At 44.3% G+C, this 22782-nt stretch overlaps 1 protein-coding gene across 1 annotated transcript in view; it reads left to right on the forward strand.

Moving 5' to 3' along the window:
* The window catches only part of LOC122160993 (serine/threonine-protein kinase TNNI3K), a 46809-nt gene extending 24114 nt beyond the window's left edge, over positions 1-22695 (forward strand). Inside the window, exons 18-25 of the mRNA XM_042820042.1 lie at positions 8173-8225; positions 8871-8923; positions 9284-9416; positions 10978-11087; positions 15498-15557; positions 17107-17276; positions 20060-20139; positions 22236-22695. Of these exons, the coding sequence (XP_042675976.1) occupies positions 8173-8225; positions 8871-8923; positions 9284-9416; positions 10978-11087; positions 15498-15557; positions 17107-17276; positions 20060-20139; positions 22236-22306 (730 nt within the window). The 3' untranslated portion in view covers positions 22307-22695. The remainder of the gene's footprint in view (positions 1-8172; positions 8226-8870; positions 8924-9283; positions 9417-10977; positions 11088-15497; positions 15558-17106; positions 17277-20059; positions 20140-22235) is intronic.
* The last annotated feature ends 87 nt before the right edge of the window (positions 22696-22782 follow it).

The following is a 22782-nucleotide window of genomic DNA, read 5'->3' on the forward strand; positions in this document are numbered from 1 at the left end:
TGTGAAGGCAGTTTTGCTCCTCTGTATGTGCTTTTGCACTGAAAAAGTCAATATTACAAGAAAAGTAATTTGGTCCCTGATGAAATCAATATGTATATGGCTCACATCAGATGACTGTACAGAGCAATATCCTCTGAAATCAATGCCTATGGCAGGATATGCCCATTTATAACTTCACACTCATATTACAGTGATCCACTTTGAGGATAAGAGTAAAAGATCTTAGAAGCTGTAAATACAGAGAAGTGAATCAGATCACCTTTTAGTCAACATGGATACCAGTGGTTATCCCTTATTTTTCACAGTGTATTGACCTCAGATTATGGTTTCCCAAACTATTGTATCTCACAGTCCAATTTCTTTTCCAAAAGACCCTCAATTGAGAGTGTCATATTGAACAAGACATGAATCTGAAATAATCCTGAAGCCTGGAAAAAAAAAAAAAACTGATTCAAACACAGGAGTGAAAGGAATTGTTTTTCTCAGCTGGGAGGTATTGTGAAACACCTTATCCAGCAGAGATGCTAAGTCATGGCCCGAAGAAATGATGGAGCACCTGGTGGGAAGGCAGGGCCAGCCCAGGGAAGCTCAGGTGCGTGTAATGCAATGCAATGCAATGCAATGCAGCTGAGTGACCAGGGCTGGAGCCAGGATCCACCCTTGCCCAGACCTCATTTAAGGACTGGCAGTGGAGGTGAGGGTATCCTGCTGGAGATCTTTGTGTACCTGAGGCTTTCTGAGGGTAAGGAGCTTCTTTTTCCTTCTTTCTGTATCCATGGCTGCTGTAGTGTTTGAGTATGTATAATGTAGGCTGTAAGTTTGGTTGAGCAATGCCTGTATTTCACCTGGAATATCACTGTATATTCTAGACTTTGAGGAACAGGTAATCAGTCTTTTCATAGCTTACCTTTGCTTAAATCTGTAAGTGCCCTACATCTATCAGCTGACCTCTTCCCCTGGATGACCACAGGGCTTTTATACTTCATGTTAGAAGAACGCACTTTCCAAAAAGGTTATTTAATGTTCTGTGTCTTTTTGATGAGCTTTTCCTTTTTCCTCCTAGTGTCTTTTTAGCCACTATGAACTCTGATTTCTGTTTGAAGTTACATGGTGTGGTGACTGTAACTGATGTTCCAAACTCCGTAGTCACCTCAAATTCTGGGTGTGAATCTTGCGTTTCACTTTCCAAATCATAAGCAACTCCATTAGACATGGCTGGCATGAGTCAAACCGGTTTTCCCAATGGAAGTTCTGTAGTCCAGGTGGAGGGCAATGTGAAAGTAGTGCGGACTTGAGCACGCAGTTGTCTCTTATTATTCCATAATTGTAGTTTTCTTATGTAGAATATCTGAAACAGTACTGCACTTTCTCTCTACCCAGTGCTTCTTACTGTTGACAAAGAAAACATAATTTGAATTCTCTGTACATCTAAGCTAAAATAGGTATTAACAAAGGCTGTACTTGGTCCGTACATGGAGATGCACAAGGAAAGGAAATTCGGAGGCAGAGATGTGCCTGCAAATGGTGCCCTGCATCTCCCTCTAGTGACCGCTCTGCACGCAAACCTCGGTCTGGCCGTCCTAACTCCCTCTGAGCTTCTTTCTTTCAAGAAGTTGAAAATATCTTCTTTATTTTCACTAATGCACCAAGTTTATTGAAACTACACCTGGGAATGGCTAGTTTTTTTTCCTTTTGATAGCTAAAGAATGCAGGCTTCTAGGACTTACAGTAGCTTATTACGTGGACCAGCAAAGAACAAATTTGGACTGGAATACTTCAATCAGATCATTTAGCTGTTTATGGGGGGGGCAGGAAATTGCATTTCTCATGCACACACACAAAGCAGGCATTTCATTCCATCGTGACTCAGAACAAAACCAAATGCCGAAGTCTTGAAATGTTCCCATCCTATCTGTCTTTGTTTTCCCAGCTGCCCACATAAATGAATTTCTTTTCAAGACCTCGAGCCTTAGTTTTCCCTGGGACATGAACCTGGCCTCTGCACACTATCAGTTTCCTGCAGGAATTGTTCTGTGGCTCACTATGAGTTACAAACTCAATGCATGTGTGAGGCACGTGTAACGGAGCAGGCTAACAGCCTTCCAGCAAGGTCTGTGCTTCAGCAATGTCGTCTGTGCTATAATCACACTGAAGGCTGTGCTGTGCTTGCTGCTTTTTGGCTGTCAGAGTGCCTGTCTCACCAGCAAGGATGCATCCAAAGCGGATGTTCAGCCACACTACTTAAGCTTATCAGTTCAGGGGAGCTGAATGTTCAGCGTTCTGTGGCAGGTTGTAGCGGTGCCTAAAGGCTTTAAGTTGTAAATCCAGATATTAGTAGCTATTGCAGGGCTGTTCTGTTTTCCTAAATCCTCCTTCAGCCCTGTTTTAAATGTTACACTGTAAATTGGCTTCTGTTGTTTCTCTTGAGGAGTTTGTTCTGCAAAACATCTTGAATCTGAGTAAATAATATGCTAGTTGCATGTAATTAATTGAAAAGATCTGTACTTCTGTTGCTCTGAAGTTATTTAGCAACACTGATGTGCCATTGATCTGATCAGCAGGTGGGGAAATCAGAAGTTGTAGGGTTTTTTTTCCAGTTTCTGTTGTTTGTGGATGGTTGTCAGCAAATCACAGCTCAGCCCAGATCTGAATTTGTTTCAGAGCTACAACCAACTGAAATAGTTACCAATGAGGTAAATGTCTCTTAACGCTTTTAGAACTGAAAGAAACTATCTGAGGCTTCCAAATAAAGTGAAGCTTTAGCTGTTGTGTGCTACATCAAACTGTTTCGCCAGAGAACCAGGCTGTAGCAGAAAAGACCCTTTAGGCTCATTTGGGAGAGCAGTTAATGGACTGCAATTTCCCTGTTAGTTCTGAGCTCAAAAATAAGCAGGAACGTTGGCAGGAGTTATCCTGCCCCATTCTGACCCTCAGAGGTGATAACGCTCCCTAAACCGACAGGCACACAGCTGGGGTGCAGCACTGCTTTGCTCAAAGGCAAGGCCTCGCTTCCAGACCTCATTGGTGCCTGGAGAGCAGAACTGAGTCCCCTTTTCCTATACACATGATTTTAAAAGATGCAGCAAGGAGCAGTGTGCCATCTGTTCTGTTACACAGCTGTAGAGAATCGTTATGTTAAAGTCTCACTTTTGCTTCTGTTTTTTTGGGGGGGTGTAGGGAGTTGTTGTAAAGGAAATAGCAAAATGATAGCTAAGAGCTGAGGCAGAGTTAGATGGCAAGTTTAACTTATTTTAAATCAATATGTGCTTTATTCAATAACTATTTGTTAGCTCTTAAACTGTGCGTATGGTAGAAACGGGAGGTTACAGCTATTCCACTTCCTTATATATATATTTTTTTTTTTTTTCTTTTTTATTACTTTTTTTTTTGTAATAATTAAGGAATGAAACATCTCACAGCAGGAATTTTACCTTACGCTTTCTGGATGGAAATAAGCTGAAGCTGCCCTGTAGTCCTAAACCTTTTCCTTTACAATATTCACTGGAATACACAGCCGAGAGCCTGGAAATACAGATACTGAAGGAAATGAGTGTTGATAGCTGCAGGGAGAAATGCAGTCCTTCTTTTAAGGTTAGACACCATCATGATCAAAAGAAAAGGGGGTGAAGTTCTGGGAGAACAGAGAGCTGGACAGGCAGAAAATAAAATTGTGTCCCCAGTGTATGTGTGGACCGTATGTATGGGCATCTTTACAACACTGCAACTTGAACACAGCTCAGCCTCTTAATGAGGATAGAATTCAGGCTTTGATTTTCCTCCTCTGATGGAGCTGCAGTTTGTACTGCCTGTTGGCATGCTTACTCCTGCTTTGTCCTTCTTCCAGACTTTTCCTCCTGCCTCCTTCCCTTGACAGAGGACTTGAAACCAGAACACCTTTTGCAGAATCATAGAATGGTTTGGATTGGAAGGGACCTTAAAGATCACCCTTGCTGTGAGCAGGGATGCCAACCACTAAACTGAGCATTAGAACAGCTTTGGTGGAGGATTTGCCACCAGCAAAGGCCATCCAACAGCCAGAGGATGCTGGAGAGGTAGGGCTTTTAAGCCAGGAGTTTCAATCAAGATGTAATAATTAGAGGAGCCATTGTTTCAAGCTCTATGTGTTTCTCTGAGGTTGAAATTCTCCTCTCCTCATAGAGAGGACAGGTACTTGTACTAGGTTGGTTACTTGTTTTAATGCCAGCCACCTGGAAGCACAGCTTGCTTATCCAATTTCCCACTGTACAGCTTAGAGTCACAGCTCTGTCTGCTGGTGTCCTCCAATTGTCAGTGTGTGATGACAGACAGAAAACAGACTGGTTCCAAATTCCCCAGTATAGTAATTCAAGTACAGTTGCAGTGGAAGTGCCAGATACGTATGGATGAATTTTTTTCCACTGTAAGTTCCTACAGAGTCAGAATTTCTTCATCAGTGCAGCTGCTTGTTAAGAATTCCTGACGCAGGTGGGCAGGTACAGCCACACAGACGTACTTGTGCTCCTTGCAAATGCCAATCCTGAGCTGAAAGCAGCACTGGTATTTGTCATGTTAGTGCATGGAGGCAAGGTACCCCTGCCTCTAGGGAAGGCTGATGAGTGCAGGCAGAGCAGCTCTCAGTGCAGAAGTGCTGCTTACAAGGCTGTGACTTCTGCCTGGCGCTGGGCTCTTTACAGAGTTGTGCAGCAGCTGTCCTTGGCTCTGGGTGGCCCTTCCATGCTTCTGCCATTGTATGGGAACTGCTGAGTCACGGCCTGAACCTCTGATTGATCACCTAAGGTGAGCACTGAGTCAGCCAGAGGAGCACAGGTGAAGGCAATTCATCTGTGCTGCCGGAAGGGATGGAGCCAGGCTCCCCCCCTCTTAGACCTATTTAAGAGCTGGCTGCCAGTGGGGAAGGATCTCTTCTGGAGATCACCTCTATTGGTGTTTCGTGGTGAGCCCAGCCGAAGGGTAAGCCTTCCATTTTATTCTCTTTTGTTATCATTGTCCACTTTGCCTAACTCTCTTGATTATATTGTGATTGTAACATCTTGATATCCATTGACCATACAGCCATTGTGTCCTTGAATCCAAGGAGCAGAGAGCTGTGGAAGTGCGATGTGTTGATGCACTCTAAGACTTGTTCCAGATAAGTCATAGCTCACTTCTCAGCTGCTTTTTATCATCCCAAGAGTTTTCAACCCTGAAATTGCCCTAAAATTTGCAAGTGCTATGATGCCTCAGTTGCAATGAGGCTGCTTACAAGCGGCCTTCCCTTCCATCCCACTCACTCACTGAGCATTCCCTGCTTAGTTCAATTAGCTGGGAAGAGGAAATAGCTCAAACAGCTCTAGTGCTGACCTTGTTTCAAACCATAAGCTAACACATGAGCAAGGTTAGTAATGTGCTGAAACTGCTACTGGTTTTTGTCTTTCGACAAATTACTCAACAAGTAGGATGCTTCATGCAGCATCTGCTCTGTTCCAGATCTGGTATTTCCAGACAAAGCTGAGAAGCTGAAACAAAAGGTAGCCTCAATCTTTGTCTGAATTCATGTTTGCCATGGGGAATGAAGATCCACATGACAGGTGCAGGCTGCACATCTAATAAATCTAAAATGAAGACATACTCCAAACAATACGATCTCACTCCTGGTTATTTGCATCTTTGCAGTCCACCAGTCCTTCATCGTCCTTTGATACTGACCTCCTTCACCGAACTGAAGATGAATGCCTTTAGGTAGCACAGAAATGTGAATTAGCAGATTCCCTATGAAATAGCTAACATGGACAATATCACTCATTTTAAAAAAAAAAAAAAAAAAAAAAAAAATCTGCTTCTCCCATCTGTATTTTCTAATCTTTTTTTGGGGCATTTTATCTAAGAACTTGCATTGAATAGAAAAAAAGAGAATTCATTCATTTCCAATTGTAATGTTCCTTTTTTTCCTCTTATTTTAAGCTAGCAAGGTGTAAAGGTATAGAAAATGTCCATTTGGTTCTACATAATTGGAGTACCTCTCTTTTCACAGTTTCAGTGGTAGAGTTGCTCTCTTACTCGGATCTGGTTTGCAGCTGTCCTGCCTAGCTGCTCACGAAATCACATTTGTGCAAAACTGTTAAATATTCATAGACTTTTGTAGAAATCTTTTTGTAGCTGTTTTTTTCATAGTTGTAAGCTTCTTTCTGGAAATCCTCTAATTGATAGGCTGTATACAATATGTGTTCCTTCCAGATATTATCCACATCATCACTGTATTTGAACAAATAACATGCAAATAAGAGCTGAATTTTCTTCAACATCAACAGATGGATTTAAGCCACCATGCATCTCCTGATTTATATCTTCAGCCCTGGTTTAGGCTTAGTTTAGTTTTAGGACAAATCCAGGGATTTAACTTTAAGCCTCCAAATATATCCCTGCCAACAGCCCTAGGCAGAGTGCTGGTTACCCAGTTCTTTACATTCACTGAGCCTTGTAGTTCCCATGGTTTTGAAGACTTCACTGAAATTAAAGCACCTCTCAGAGTCAGTGCAAGCAATTCTCTTGGGTAAATGATTTCTTTGATCTCAGGTGTCCTCACAGGTTGCCCCAAACAACTGCTGACTGAATGAGTCTTCCTGCATTTATTACCTCCTTCCTACTTCAAGAACTGGGGCAAAGATTAAGAACCTGCATAGAATAAAAACTTAGCATATAAGTCTAACACAAGTGTCATATTTTCCTGGAATTTCACTCTGTCTGCAGTTTGCTTTACTGAGGGGTGTCAGCTTCACCCAGGCTACACCTGAAATCCTTTCCATCTGCAGTGTGCAGGCAGCCCTGGTTGTGGTACATGGAGACAGAGCAAAGAGGTGCAGGGACAGAATGAGGTTAACTGTGCATTCCATACGCAGTAACTTGAGTTTTCAGGAAGCATTGGGCTCGGTGCATGAATTTTATATGGTATTTTTGTCTATGGAATTCTGCTTGGCCAAACCACAGCTCTGACCAGTGAGCACCTTCCATGAGATGCCAGATGTTACCTCAAATCCTCCCATGCTGCCATTCGTAGCTGCACCCTCCATGGAACCTAACTTTTATATGGAACAGCTCTCCAGGGAGCTTTGGAAGGGTATGCCAACGAAGGTCCCACCTCCACAGTCGAAATGCACTGCCAGTTATGAAAATGTGAGTTTTACTGATAAATAAGCATGTAAACTCAGGTGTGTGACCTTGACTCTCCTGTGGGTTTCTGTCTTCTGTATCAGAGCACAAGTAGTTACCATTAATCTGCTGAAGAACAGCTTCTGGGTCCCAGTTATTTATGTGATTCCACATCAAGCAGATGTTTGCAAACCAATGTTTCGAATGATGAGTTGAGGTTAAAAATTACAGCTAATTACCTGAGTTTATTTAACCCCTGGAATGCTCCCAGCATGCTTAGGGCAGTGCTTCTGTAGTCATCCAGGTTAACGAATTTCATTGTGCACTGCAAAATGTTCTCATACTTCACAAGTCTGGGTTGCTTTTCTGAGGCTGGTGGACAGGTGGTAAATCTCTTTTGAGCATAGTGCTGCCGGGAGTGATAGGAGTACATGAAGTTCAAGGATAACTTGTTGGTAACAGCAGGGTGATGTCAGAGCAGGCATCTTACAAAGAGAATGTTTTCCTTTGAACCTACGGACCTTGATTGTTATGTCCAGGGTTTCCCCAGGAAGCAGGTAAAAACAAAAAGCTTTTTTTGTTTGTGTAGTGTTCTTTGTTAATCTGGAATCTCAGATTATTGTCACTGATCAGCTGCCCTCACCTGTTTTGCTGTCTGAACTGCAGCCATCATGATAGCTGAACACAGAACCACATATAGTGAGCAGACAGTGTCCAATTTTTGCTGGACGTTGGCTTGAATGTACATTACCAGCTGTGCTCTGTTAGATCTCCAAATCAAAACAGAAAAGGAACATGAATGGAGGGCAGGGCTGAAATCTTACCAATCTCCATTAGTGTAAGCAGGAATGAGTTCCTTCCTAGATGCTGAGGAAGGCTGCAGGATGCATGATGTGCCTTCTCTTCATCAGCAGATGGAGACATTTTAAGATGTTCATTTTCTTAGGCAGGGGCTTTGAAGTTGTCGAGACTTCTGCGAAGCAAGAATTGTAAAATCATCACCACTTGTAAGACAAAATTAAACAATTATCTTTAATTTTTTTCTAGTCACAATATTCTGCTGTATGAGGATGGGCATGCAGTTGTTGCTGATTTTGGAGGTAATGATTTTATGATAGATCTATAAACTAACCTAAAACTGTTTAAAACTGAACGTGTTTATTGAGGAAATACTAAGAAAATTCTTCACTTTATTATGAGAAGAGTGGAAAAAGACTCTTAAGGATGAGAATACCTCTATTTGTGTCTCTAAGTTGTCTCGTGCTGCAGCTACTCTGTAATATGCATGAGAAGAAAGCCCAGATGACAGTGAGAACAGTCAAATCGTGGGGTGAAAGGACAGGCTTCTTTCCTTTTAGCTTAAAGGGCAGAATGAAGTTCTTTATTTCATTTATGGACCTTTCTTACTCTTTCTGTTCAACAGTAGGCCAGGCTGTACTCCATGAAACGTGCAGCTTGTGCACTGTCACAGTGTGCCTCAGTCAAACTCCTCGGCTGAGATCCTCAGCTCTATAAGCTGCTGCTGATGTTGGCAGACTGTGTGGATTTATACTGGTGCAGCATTTGGCACCCAGTCTTGAGAAGTCTCGCTGCCTGTGTGCACTCCTGTAATAGCAGCCATTGCAGGTTGTCTGGATTTTCCAGACCCTGGTGTTATTAAGAAATACCTTTTACAAGGACTTTTTTACAAGGCAGGTGCCTGCAGTGACTCGACAGTAAAACCAGCTCTGTTCTGTGTGTTTCAGAATCGAGATTTTTGCAATCCCTGGATGAAGACAACATGACCAAACAGCCTGGGGTTTGTTTTTTCTTTTGTTCCATGTAGTTAATGTAAAGCTTAAGGGCAAATCCAGGTTAGGAGAAAATAACCTTAAAAGTAGGTTTGATGGGATTGGTGAACTGGAATAGTGTGGGAGCTGTTTCAGTACTTTTCCTTCCTTTAGCCTTCTTTTACTAGCAGAGATCTGTGAATTAAAAAAAAATTAATCTGCAGTAGAAAATAACTTTTATACAGCTCTTCCTTCTGTAGACTTATCCGTCATCTTACGGAGCAATGGAGGTAAGGAAACAAAGAAAGAAGAACAACAGTGTAACTAAAGGAAAAAACACAGGAGGAAATAAACTCTGTTAATAAATATTTGATGTTCTTTGCATGCAGAACCTGCGCTGGATGGCTCCCGAGGTGTTCACCCAGTGCACGAGGTACACCATCAAAGCTGATGTGTTCAGCTACGCTCTGTGTCTCTGGGAGCTGCTAACGGGCGAAATTCCATTTGCTCACCTAAAGCCAGGTAAGATACGCAGTGAATTAATGCTTAAGGGGCTCTGAACCAGTTGCACAGTAAAGCATTAATTAGTATTTTACTAAGCATCGTCATTAGGTGGCAAGATTTGATGAAAGGCACAGATCTACCCCACTGTAATGCCATCTACCATTTATTTTTGTTACAGTAGAGGTTTTCAACCTCCCATGCCACTGAGAGCAGCCTTTGCGCTTTGTCCTCCTGTGTCTGCATCTTTGTGCAGCACTCTGCACTCAGGAGGCGGCTTGGTGGAACTGCACAGATGCATTTCACTCCAGTGTGAAAACTTGTGAAAAATTGTGGGATTCTTGTTTTGTTCTGAAGTGGGTTTGAGGTACAGAATAGAGCTGCTGGGGGCAGAGATGTGCAAGATTTCTCAGATGGCTGTCAGATAAATTTTTCTTTTATTTGGAGACAGCATTATATGTTTGGAGACAGCATTTTGATCTTGATGAAGGTGGCTTTCTTTCAGCTCATACAAATGGTTGTGCCCAAGCAGAATACAAATGGTGCTAATATTGCATAAATATATCGGTGCTCACTCATCTATTTTTCCACGTGCATCTGTATGTCTAATTCTGTTCCTCAGCAGTCTATCATTGTGCTATTCCCTGATCTGGTCAATTCCTTTACAAAGTACCCGAATACTAAATGAAATCCAACGTGTTCTTTAGTGCAGTCTCTCTGAAGTACTCCTAACTGATGTGCTTATTAGCTGAAAGAAAAGTCCTGCTAATAGAGAAAGGAGACAAAAAAAAAGTGGCAAATTAACTTTGTCAAGTATGATAGGTGTGTACACAGTGAAAACACACCTGTGTTTTCCCCTTCTCATTTTCTAATCCTGTGAAACTGATGGCAGAAATTGTTAATTTGGCACAAGAAGACTTGCCATCAGCTGATACATTGCAGTACCTTTGGTGGAAAGAGGGAGTGTTCCTCACTGCAATCTTAATGTACTTTGCATTTGCCTTCTCTTTTTGCATAGTGCCTGCTAGGCAAAGCATGATTCCAAAAGTACACTCACCAGAGTGCAGCCAACATCAGGCAAGCTGCGTTTGCCTCTTCTGTCCGCGTTTAGTCACAGTATCACAGGATTTATATGCTATTGGCATTCTGAAGCAAGTGTGCAGCCAAGAACTGCAGTAAGAATGAACCGTGGCTGAAATTATTCTTATGGCAAAGGCTGTGACAATAGTGGGATATAGTTAAAAAATTACAGTATTGTTGCTATTTTACAATTGGAGTTTCGTGGCTCCCTGCATATCCCACATACTCTGACCGCAGGTTATTTTCTTAGGGCTTAACCACAATTAGATTGTCCACATCCCCTCTCAGCCACAACCGCGGTGTCGTTCCATTCAGTGTCGCAGGGTGCCTTAGCTGTCTGTAGAAACAGTTTGGATTTGGAGCCTCTCTAAGCTACGAGGGGCCATGGGCCCGGTGGTTATGCGCCTTGCGCCCCGGCTGTGTGCCAGCAGATAGGCTGTGCTTTCCTAGGGGCTCCGCACCTCCTGGATGCTCACGTCTTTGTGCCGGGCTGTTCCCGCAGCGGCGGCGGCGGCAGACATGGCGTACCACCACATCCGCCCGCCCATCGGATACTCCATCCCCAAACCCATCTGCGCGCTGCTGATGCGGGGCTGGAACGCCTGCCCAGAGGTGAGTGCTGTCCCGTGCAGCCCCAGCCGCGGGCTCAGGTCTGGGTGCAGCTCCGCACGCCCCAGAAGCTCACTGAGATGAGTTCTGATGCAGAATGCAGTGGGACAGGCGGTGGCACGGGCTGAAGGCGCAGAGCAGTTGGAGGCTGAGGGGAAAGCAGCTGATCGGCAGCTGTTCATTGGAAACTTGAGCAACTGTGGTGCGAAAGTTCAGTTTTGACTTGCGATGAACAGAAAAGTACTTTTTGCTCTCAGACTTCTGTAGATGTTTTCAGTGAATTATTGATATTTTTCCACGTGAAAAATGAAATCTATATTATCAAAATAGTTGCTCTAAAAGTTGTGCTAAAAATTGTAAACCTATTTTTTACCGTGTCCTAAAGCCATTCTCTGATGCACTGAAAAGATATCAGCATGAGAGCTGAGCATAAGACAAGAGGGCCAGCAGGGCCCTCCTGAGCACCATCCCAGCTCCAGGAGCAGTTATGGGCAGGACACGGGCACAGGTTGCAATCTCTCCTCTTTCCAGGGCTGCTTTCTTCATGGCAGTCACTCTCAGCACGTAATGTGCAGAACTTCTGATTCTTTTGTGTTCTTTTTCTTCAATTGCTATTATGAATAACTCTGGATTCTACTTTCCTTCTCTCAAATGGAGGCTAGATGAAATTAATGAGGATACGTTGCCTAGTCCAAGATGCTGATCCCAGCAGGTTATGGCTTAGTGATATGCTCTCAGTCCCTATCCTGGTTCTGTCCCTCCCAGCTCCTTTGCTCCACAGCCCCTTCCTGGCAGGGCACTATGAGAATCTCTACCTCCTTGGTCTGTGCAGCACTGCTCAGCAACAATTAAAACATCGGTGTGTTGCCAACAGTGCTTTTCTCCTAACACCAAAGCATTGCATTGTATCAGACGCTGTGGAGAAAAGCAAAACTGTCCCAGCTGAAACTAAGACAGATCTGCACGTTTTGAAGTTGAATTAGGAATGTTTTGGATCTGTTCAGAACTGGCATGTAAAACCTTGGGATCCAACACCAGTCCTTGCTATGAGAGCATGCAGTGAGTTCTAAGATCTGCAGCCAGAGGCCTTCAGTGCAGCCTGCTGGGCAGGGAGTGCAAGGGAGACAGGGAGACAATGTCCTGGAGACTGGGCAGTCCTCAGCATCATAATGGGTATGGATGCTCTATAAAGGAAGAGAGCCATAAATCTTAGTGTGCTGCCTCAATTTAAGATAGAAATAGTTTTAAAAGTTTGAGCTTGTGTCAAAGTGAACTTCAGGAAGTCAAGCACAGTAATGCTTCAAGTACAGCAACTTGCACATTAAAGAGAGCAGACGTGGTTTTGAGCACTGTAAATATGATTTCTCACGCTGTGTGTTAGAGGTCATAAACACCACTCTCTGTTCTGGCCAGTTAACCTTCCTGTCTTATCTTTCTTTCAATTATATGCTGAGTTGTTCTGTTTGTCTCTAGCAGTACAGGATGTTTGCTGTCTGATTCTTCCCACCACCAATACCGTTATTCAATTAACTGAGTAAAATGTCCTCAGCTGAATTACTTTTCTTTTTTTTTTTCTGATGATTTAATCAAACACTTCTTTATGGCTTGTGAGTTGCTGAAAATTCTCACTGCAATAATGCTAACAACTTTCAGGAACACAGGGAGAGTTTTGTGGTATTGAAGAAAGAAAATTATTGCTGCACCTTTCTCATGCCACAGTCAGAACAGTTTTTTAAAGGGAGATTCAGCTGATTGTCCCAATTAACTCAATAGCACCAGCAATAAAGAAAATAGAATGTGACAGTGTTCTTCCCTTCTGAGATTCAGAAATGAGGGTTGAAGAAAGATAGAAACAGTTTGCAAAAGCTAATATAAAACTATTTCTGCACTAAAGGGAAAACCAACTAAACCAAAGCTGTAAAAATACCATCCCCAGACTGGCGGGGCCATCAGAGCCACTGCAGGATTTCGTGATGCTAAGACCATCCAAATACATTTACTAAACAGTCTTTAGATCGCCGTCCTTATAGTGAGCATCAGATCTTTCAAAGCAGATTGATACCGAGAACTCTTCCAGTTCTGCATCCCACCTGTATTTCCTAACTGGGTGGTTCGTGCACAGCTCTGTGTATTTGCACATGAAATTGCAACTGTGGGAGCGTGGGTGCCTGCTGGCACAGACCCATCAGAGCTGCCTTACTGATGGTGCTACTGCTCTGGCACTTGTTGAGCATCAGAAAGATGGGTTTGTTCACAGCATCTGAGTCCGACAGTGTCACTCAGCAATGGAGGATGGTGTGCATCAGCTGAGGTTATCTGCATATAGTTCTTCTCACAGAGGATTTTTTGCCAGGCAAGTGACCCTGTGGGCCCCATAGGGCCATCTCTGCACATGCTGCTGCTGCATGCACAGTTTGGCACGTGGCCCTCAGATGTCTGGAGAGGCAACAAACCTGCTCTAGAGCGGGTTAGCTGCACTAGGAAACACACTGCAGGAGAGGGCTTAGGATTTGTTATCACCATTCTATATGTTTGCTCTGCTGGTGCTGTGTTGGCATGCAGGGACCTCACTTAACAGTGGGAGTTCCAACACATGTTAATGGGAAGAGATTTTGGAGCTTGTGTAATTTTCTGGTGTTACAGAAGCCTTGTAGCATCTGCTGCTTCACATTACTGAACCAGGGACTCTGGCTTTGACTTTCGCCCTGGAAGCAGAGCCCTAGAGCCCCTCTTTCGGTTAGTCCAGCTAAGAAAGGCAGGTAATCATGTGCCTGAACCTGTCCTTGCTCTGGATACCTGAAAGCTCTCTTAAGTAAAGCACGTGTGTAGGTGCTGCAGCAGGACAGTGCGGAGGGAGGCCAGTGTGACTCTGGGCTCCCAGATAACTCTGGAGAGCTTTGTCCCCTTACTGTAGTCCATGCTGTAAGCTTATGTTTCAGCTTGAAAACTGCAGATAGAATGTGTTTGCTATGGAGGGTATGGTTAGCTGTTTTATTTTGGTGCTATTACTGTTTCCTGGATACTTGAATACACTTGTCTCCCATTTTATGAACTAATGTTCCATTACAGATGAGGGGGCAGTTTGTTTGTTTTATTCCATGTAACTATAAAGCAGCTGCTAATAACCATCAGCAAGTAGCTCCCACTCTGCTTAAAGTTATTAATAAGATGTTATACTAAATTGTTGACTTAAGTGAGCAGTATGTGACAGATAGAGTCACTATAACTTGTTAGCAGTTCACTGAGCACCAATAAAAATAAAACACCCTTTTGGAATTTTAATGCACTTTGCTGCTCATCAGCATCACTCCAACATCGTTTAATCTTCCTAATGCTTGAGAGCTGCACTGCAGAATTGGAAGGCAATTGATAGCTCAATCAGCCAGTGGGTGACTCAAATTCTGCACAAAATGTGGGGAAAAAAACTTACTGAAATGGATTCTTTTAAAGGCCTTTTCCTACAGGAAATGACTTTACACCCGTTTACAAAGACTTTGAATTATGTCTGAAGGCCTCAGGAAAGTTCCAGGAGGTCCAGGGAAGGAACAACGGGAGCCTTTAGTCCATGCAGACAGTGCCTGTCCTGAAACTGTCACTACAAATCCCAAATGCTGCTGTGGATTCACTGCACAGAATAAAAAGCACTTGTTTCAAAGTGTCTCAGTTACACCATGTATGTATCTAGCATGCATAATAATCTCTGATGCAGGGATGTCATTCCTCACAAGGGGAGAGACCCTGTGCTGTTAATTAATCATCATAGCAAGCAGAACAAACAATATAACTGAGCAGTGAAAAGCATCACCTTACTATTCTTTGTCCAACAGCATTCTTTGTGCAGCATTGCACTGAAGGTGCAAAGATATTATCTGTCTCTGCTTTTATGTGAGTGGAGTCACCTGGTAAGGGAAAATGGTGAACTAAATGGTGAACTTCAGGGCTCGGTGGGTGTTCACTGGTCAGAATTCTCCAGCAGGAACCATGCAAGCACACAGAAAGGGGAAGATAAGGGTTTCTGTAAGTGCAAGTATTTCTCAGGAGTTCATCCGCTGATCTTCACAGCTGTTGCTGTTAAAAACCTTATTTACAGGCAAAGAGCTTCCTCCTCATATATAAGCATAGTCAATCATCTACTATTATTTTTACAGAAATCTTATGGCCTGTTATTAGTTCAAATCTGATTGTTACGGAAAAATAATAATAATGTAGACAACGTTAAAACACACACCTCTTCAGAGCTTAGCACTGAACATGCAGTTCCCATCAGATTCTCAAGCAAACTGAAAGCAGTGTGGTGAAATTCAAAGGAGGGACATGGAGGGGATTTGTTACTCATCTGTCTGTGAGTCTGTTTAAGTATAGAAGTTGCTCCTTCTACTTAACACAGCTCTGTTTTGTCTGTTATGTTCACAGGGTAGACCAGAATTCTCGGAAGTGGTCACAAAGTTGGAAGAATGTCTGTGCAACATTGAGGTAAGAGCTTCATTTCTTCTGTGGAGCCTCCGTGTCTATGATGTGTGCTCAGGAGTACGAGCAGGTAATGAGGAAAGCAGTGGCTTTGGAGTCTGCAAGCTGCTCCATCCTGTTGCAAGCCAGAACATCACATTTTTAAGGCATATTTTCAATTCTGGGTTCATGGGTGCCAGAGGGAGGCTGTGGGAACCACGTATTGCTGTGTCAGCAGCTGCTCAGAGGGAGGAATGCTGAAGAACACACGAGCAGCAGGGCACTGCACTGCAGGCCTCAGCAGGCTTGTGCTCCACATCCAGCAAACCCAGGTCTGCTTCGTTTAAAAAAGTAGAAAAGAAAAACTGGCTGAGACCTCTGGGAGAAAAGTAGAAAGAGAAAACATAATAAGGATGAGCACAAAGGCAAATTCCTGTTCTGCGCAGCAGCTGTGGCACAGGCAGATGTGTCAGCATTCAGCTTTGTGAAACAGAAGTGACCAAGCAGAAACCAAACTTGATTCAGGGCTGCTGTTTCTGAAAACATATTTTCTGTGTGCTTGTATACATCTAAAAGAGTTAGATGAGGAAAAAAAATTCATTCCTCCTGAAACATGTCACTAGTCTTGATTTTAACAGTTAGAAAAGGCATTTGTACACCATTGCATTCCTCCATGCTCTGGCTGCAGCTGGAAGGTGTTTGCTCGATGTGAAGGTGGAAGCTTTTATGTGTCGAAAAAAAACACATAAGCACTGAATCATGAGGAAGTGTTCCATCTCATGGGGCAGCTGGCTTCTGTGATACATAGGCAGCAGTGTATGCGGGAAGAAATCTGGGGCCAAGAACTTAGGCAGAAAAAGAAGGGGGGGGAAGCTTTTTGTTTGTTTGTTTTTAAGCTGGAGAGTGAGATTTCAGCTCTGTTGTGTCCAGGGTAAAGCCTTTTCTGAGGGGAGGTCTAAGGAACAATATCTATAGTAAGTTAAATGCTGCAGCCAATGAAGGATGAGAACTTGCCTTCTAATTCCTCTTCTTTTTCTTCTCCTTGCTCAGCAAATCACTTCTGCTCTTTTAAATCTCTCTGAATCCAGGTGTGGTGAGGTCATCTTGCTCCAATGAGGCTGCGTCCGTGCTGCTGTGTGCATTTATACGTAATACCCTTATGTTCGCATGCTAGCTCCCTCTTTTACTGACCCCCAGGCACTCGGAGTCCTCCCACCACGCAGCTCTGCAGCCATTCAGCACAGAAGGCGGAGTCCCAGGCAGTGGCTCCATAGGGGATGCTGCAATGCCCCCTGGCTGCATAGGGAATACTCACGAGCCACATCACTCACGGCTGGGCTAAAGTGGGTCTTCCTGAAATCCTACAACCCCAGCTTGAAAACCCCAGGTGGTAATGAACCAACCGCTTGGTTTGGCAGACAGCATCCAATGTCCTCAGCTGCTGAAAGTCAAGAGGCACTGTTCTTTTCAGCCGAAATATAAAGGCAAAATGGGACGCTCAACTTGCAGGAGCGGAGGAAAAAAATAATATGCTGTGTGCATTAACAGTGCCTGTTATGTTTTTGTTCAAATGCAGTTGATCTCTCCAGCTTCCAGCAACAGCAGTGGCTCTCTGTCTCCCTCCTCATCCTCAGACTGTCTCGTTGCACGTGGAGGACCTGGCCGCAGTCACGTCGCAGCACTGCGCAGTCGCTTTGAGTTGGAATACGCTTTGAATGCAAGAGCTTACACTGTCTGGTCACAGAGGTACATACCTGCCATTGCAGGGAAAGAGGGCTCTTGCTCCTAAACAGCCATAGCTCTTCCCAGGGCTGCGTGGCTCGCCTGCCTTAAATGGGAGTTCCCTATAGCAGGGATTGCCCCTCACTGCCAGGTAAGGCCGTGCAAGAAGCAGAAATACCCTGGGTTATGCATCACACAGCAGATCCCCTTCCAGGTCTGACTGGAAGAGTGTTTTTGCAGTTCTGTCTTCTCCTGTAGCTGCTATAGCACTGTGCTCTGGGTTATCTGAATGCTGAGGAAGCTGTCCTGCTGTCAAAACAACATCTAAGCGTTTGCATTTTTCACACGAAATTAGTAGAAAATCAAGGGTGAGAAGGAATGGCTTCAAGTTGTGCAAGTGGAAATTCAGGTCAGATGTTGGGAAAATTTTGTTTCCTGGAAGGGGGGCCAGGTGCTGGAAGGGGCTGCCCAGGGAGGTGTTGATGAACCATTTAGGTGTTGTACTGAGGGATGTGTGTTAGTGGAAAATAGTGATGGTGGGTAGGTTGGACTGATGAGCTTGAAATTCTATTCTAACCTCTGTGGTTCTCTGATTGCATGATTAAGGTTGGAAAAGGCCACAGTCTGGGCTGTAGGTGAAAGTGTCCAGACTGAGGAGAAGACAGACAGCAGCTGGGCTGTCCCACACAGGGCAGTAAACACAAATGCAAAGTTTCTTCTCCTTTAGGGGAGCAAAGGGAACTCAGCCTCACCAAGCATTGCTGCTGATGTTCCCTGGGATCCTGGGATGCATCCTAAAAGTTACATTTTGGTCAATATATGCCCACAGGAGGATAAGAGTTCAGGCTAGGTTTTGTGACAAGGAGGCGAAGGGGTCCATGGACCTCTGCCCTGGGACAGTGGGGGAAAGGAGGGGAGATGGGCTGGATGAAGGATAATGGCAGCAATGAGCTAAGGAGAATCAAAGAAAAACCTTTTTACTAAATATGATAGCGGAATGTGAGATACCACAACATAATACAATATGATTGGAAACGAAGCCAATAAATAAAATGAGAGGAGTTGGGGTTCAGAAACTCGCTTACTGTAATGCTGTAGGTGAAGCAGTCAGGGAGCACTGAGGGCACAGAGGCAGCCTGGAGACCCCAGCTCTGCTTTCTTTCCCTCCAAATGAAAATCAGAAGCAGAGAAATGAAGTCTTTTGGGAGCTGTAGTTCATTCTTCCTTCCTGAACCTAAGATGCCAGAACTATCAGCAATCCACGGGACTGCAGCATTAACTCTTTAATTGCCAGCACAGTACATGATGTTATGATATATACTGATGAAAAGCCATCATCAAATGGTGACAGCTCTCAATATTTTCATGGCAAAGCAACATGTGGGTTCTGTGTGTTACTGTAACACTGAAGTTGAGGTCTGAGGCAAGTACCCCACTGCCTGGTTCTGAGGGCAAATGTAGCAATCTGCTTTCTCTGTCCCATGCAGACTGAGAGTAATGTGAAAATGGAACTGTGCTCTCAATCTCTGTCAGAAGAGCTGTGCTCTTAGTTTAAACTTTACCCTTTAGCACCACTTAGCAGTCACAAATTGTAATAGCAGAGCCCTCATTGCAGTTAACATGGGAAATGAGAAATACGGGCAGCTGAAATGAGGAGCTGCGTTGGAGGAGCAGGGCGGATCGGGCTTTTGCAGTTTGGGGGCTCAGATGGAGAGGCAGAAGGCAAACACGTGCAGGCAGTCACTGAGATCTTCCACTTAGAAAAACAAATGACACACAAAAAGTTCATCTGGTGACATAAGAGGTCCCTGGAATTGCTTTGCTGTACAGTCAGGACGTGGCAGTGGGGGCTGAGTCAGGATGGAGGAAATGTGAGCAGCCTTTTATTTTCTGTGAAGGGGCAGATGGCACTGCTGGGAGTCACGGATGTCCAGGGAAAGAATAAGAGAGTGATGCATTTAGATTTGAGTGTAGCTGCATCAGAGGGAAACAGGGAGCCTTGTATGTAACTCAGTGCTCTCCATAACATGCTGAGGTTTGTCAGCACACCAAAAGGAGATTTTCTGTGGTGCCAGCAGTTACTTAAAGTTGGGAGCTTTTGTTGCACGTCCTGCCATACCAACTAACAACAAATAGCACCCAGGAAGGAAGGCTTACCCAGGGGCACAGCACTCAGCACAAAAGGAATGGTTTCTTCAGTTTTTCAATTATGTGTTACACTGATGTGATCGATTAACAACCTCGCTTTCTGATTGCATTTGTTCCTTAGGGCTGCTTCTTCCTTTCCTTGTTTTGGAATTATGATTGTTTTCAGCAGGATTGGGCCACGTTCTGGGGTTTTTTCCTAGCTCCACTTCACCACAGAAACACTTCTGCTGGAAGCTCTGTGTACCATGGGCTGGAACAGCCCTGACACTGAACTTGTTTGTTTCCTGCCTTGTAACTTTGGCTGTGCTGAGCAAACACAAATCCTTCCTGCATGGTAACTGTTGCTATGTGCAAAATAATGAGAGGTGGGCTGCTGCAGCCTCGTGATGAGTTGGGTGTAATAGCAATGCGTTTTAATTGTCTGACAGGGCAGCTTAATGTCAACTCATCTCACTATTAGATGCTTAATGTTGATGTTTCACTTCTTTCTGTCTTCAGTATTCCCACAGAGCCTGACAACAGTGTCTGACAATGATTAATGGTCTCTTTTTTAAGTAGCTGGGGTATATCACATGGTGCCCATTCCTTCTGCATCTACAGGAAAAACTCTGTGACTCGTTTAATCTTGTGTAAACTGACAGCTTCTATCTGATTTGCAGCACTGGGCAGCACCCTTCTCAGGGTCTGTCTTTGGATGACATGAGGAGGAACTTCCAGTACCCTCCAATAGACAAAAATGGTGAGTTACTGCAGAATATTCCTCCTAGCATCTCAGTATGGTTAAACAATGCAGAGCTGCAGTTTTCTGGCAGCCTGATAAGAAAGCTGAGCTTCAGTGCACACTGCTAGTTACAGCGAGGTCTCGCCCCATTCTCCTGCGGCTCCTGGCCCCCTTTCCCTCTGCACCCTAGGCTTTTGTGCATGTGGATCTGTGAATAAGGAAAGAATGTGGCATTGTCTCCTCAAGGCTGCTCTTCTACTAAAAAAAAAAAAAAAAAAAAAAAAACATAAACAAAAGAAACCAAAGCACCTGGACCATCCTATTTCTGAAGTATCACAGCAGCAGGAAGCTGCACAACCTTTCCTTCTCAACATTCTCACTCCTCTCAGAAAAAATCCCATCGTTCTGCTCCCACCAGAGCAGAAGTTCTGGCAGCTCCTTCCTTTTGTCATCTTGGCTTTCCATCCCATCACACTTGAGCATATTTTTATGCACCATCAATGCAGCTTTCTGGTGCATCCTAGTCCCTGTAAAACTCTTGCTAGATAGCCGTTGTTCAGGTCTCAGTTTGCAAGCAGCAATTTGGAAGTCTGCTTCTTGCTCCTCCATTCCCCATTTCTGAATGGCTTGTGAAGTGAGCAGCTGCTTCTTTGCAGTTAGAATGTGTAACAACCTTTAAAGGGCATATGAACATGCAGATGGTAGAAGGGATGCAGACCTTACCTAAATCTTTGTTTCTTGGTGTAGAATCTAGAAGTTGAATGTTAATTTCACCTTCATGAGATTTTCATGCACCTGAGGCTCAGCTGAGCATCCAAGAAATGACTCCTGTGGTTAAAAGCAGCTTTGGCTGCGTGCAAGCTGTCAGGCAGTGCAGGGTTTGTGCTTAGCTGTGAAGCAACAGTAAATCCCTGTTCAGTAACTTCCTGTCCAGCACTGTAGAAGTGGGCATATCTATTGAGAACATGATTTTGGAAATGCTCCAGCTGCCATCTCACAATGCTGCTCATTCCACCAGCATGAGCTGCTCTGTTTGCCTGAACATCCTAAGATGCTTCAGGGACACGTTGACAGGATGTCACTTCCCTGTTTATGTGATGACACAGCCAGAGCTCATCCCCTGTGAACGCAACATTCAGTGAGCAGAGCTGAGCACAGCACGGTGCAGTTACCTTCACCTCATGACAGCACCACAGATGGTGCTTCTTGTGTTTGCCCAGAACTTCCCAGACAGTCTTGCTCTTCCCAGCCCCCCAGCCAGGCATGACATGCCAGGAAACCCTGCTTAGCATAGCAGGAAGGTATTTTCTGACATGATTGCTCATGGTTGGCAGTGGTGCCAGTATGCACAGCCTCACTTGATGTGAGGCAAAACTCCAATATACTCTTACCAAAGAGCCACAGATCAGTTAAAGACTGAGGCTTCAGCACTGCCTGTGTCAGCCATCTCTGTAGTGGGCAAAGGAGACAAACAAAAATGGTAGGAGTCATGAGCTGATGGTGGAGTACGGCAGCAACATCAGTGCTGAAGAGCAGAGCTGGACAGTGAAGGACAGCACAGACCTGTGAGGAATATTGAGGATGTGAGTGAAATCTCCTTTAAGCAATGCTTCATCGCCCAGCCCTCAAAGTACAGCATGCCCTGATTAGAAGATAAATCAAGGTTCTCTCTGGCTGACAATTTCTCCATGGCATGTTAGGTGGAAAAGCACATTGGAAATACAGCTCTCTTAAGAGCAGCTGCTGTTCATGTTGCCGCCAGAATGCAGGTTCTGAGCTCTCTGAAACCCTAATTGAAAGGGAAAAAATGAGGTATTTTCAATGTCAGATTCCCCTGTGCTATTAAAACAATGAGATTCATGGTTTTGTGCCACTCACCAAAGCTTCTTTGTGCCTATCACGATCTCTTCCCCTGACTGATCAGTCTGCCTACTTCCCATTTAGATTTTTCCTGTGTAGATGAGGTTGGAGACTTGCAGACAGCTAGAAGGCCTGTGCCCACATCCCAAAAGAGCATGCACATCATTTTGTTGTCACTGTCACTGCAGAGGAAGGCAGAAGTAGCACTTCTCCCCCATGTGAGGATGCACTGAGCTTTGCTCTGCACCTTGCAGGTTATGTGTCGGACCCCATGAGCACCATGAGGTTTCACTCCTGCAGCAGCAGCTTCGAGGAGAGCAGCTGACAGCACAGTGACTTCCTGCAGAGGGCTGCCAGGACCTGAGCAGCAGGAGTCAGACTGGGCAGCCCAGAACCGAACCACTTCATCTGCTGGTGGTGAGCATCCCCCTGATGAGCTTTGTGCCATCACCTGCTGCTGCTGACATGGAAGAGGCAGCTTCTTTCGGTGGTGTGTATCTGATTTTAACAAAGCTTTTACTAAAATCACATGCTTCAGTCTTTCAGTAACAAAAAGACTAAAACAGGCACTCCAAAACAAACCTTCAACCAGAAGGAAAACCTGCAATGAAGCCAGGTTAAGAAACAGAATACAGAGCAGGGAAGCGGACTGTACTTACATCCATACCAACATGCACCCACTTATGGCTGCTTTGTACCATCTCCTGGTAATACATCAACAGCAGACACTTGAAAATAACAGGAAAAGCTTTTATGGGCAGAAAAGTCTTTACCTGGCCAAGTGCTTGTAAACATCTTTAC

Source organism: Centrocercus urophasianus, unplaced genomic scaffold (genome assembly GCF_019232065.1).
Source record: "Centrocercus urophasianus isolate 14NV4802_14NV808 unplaced genomic scaffold, USGS_Curo_1.0 seq_18, whole genome shotgun sequence".
NCBI classification, from domain to species: domain Eukaryota; kingdom Metazoa; phylum Chordata; class Aves; order Galliformes; family Phasianidae; genus Centrocercus; species Centrocercus urophasianus.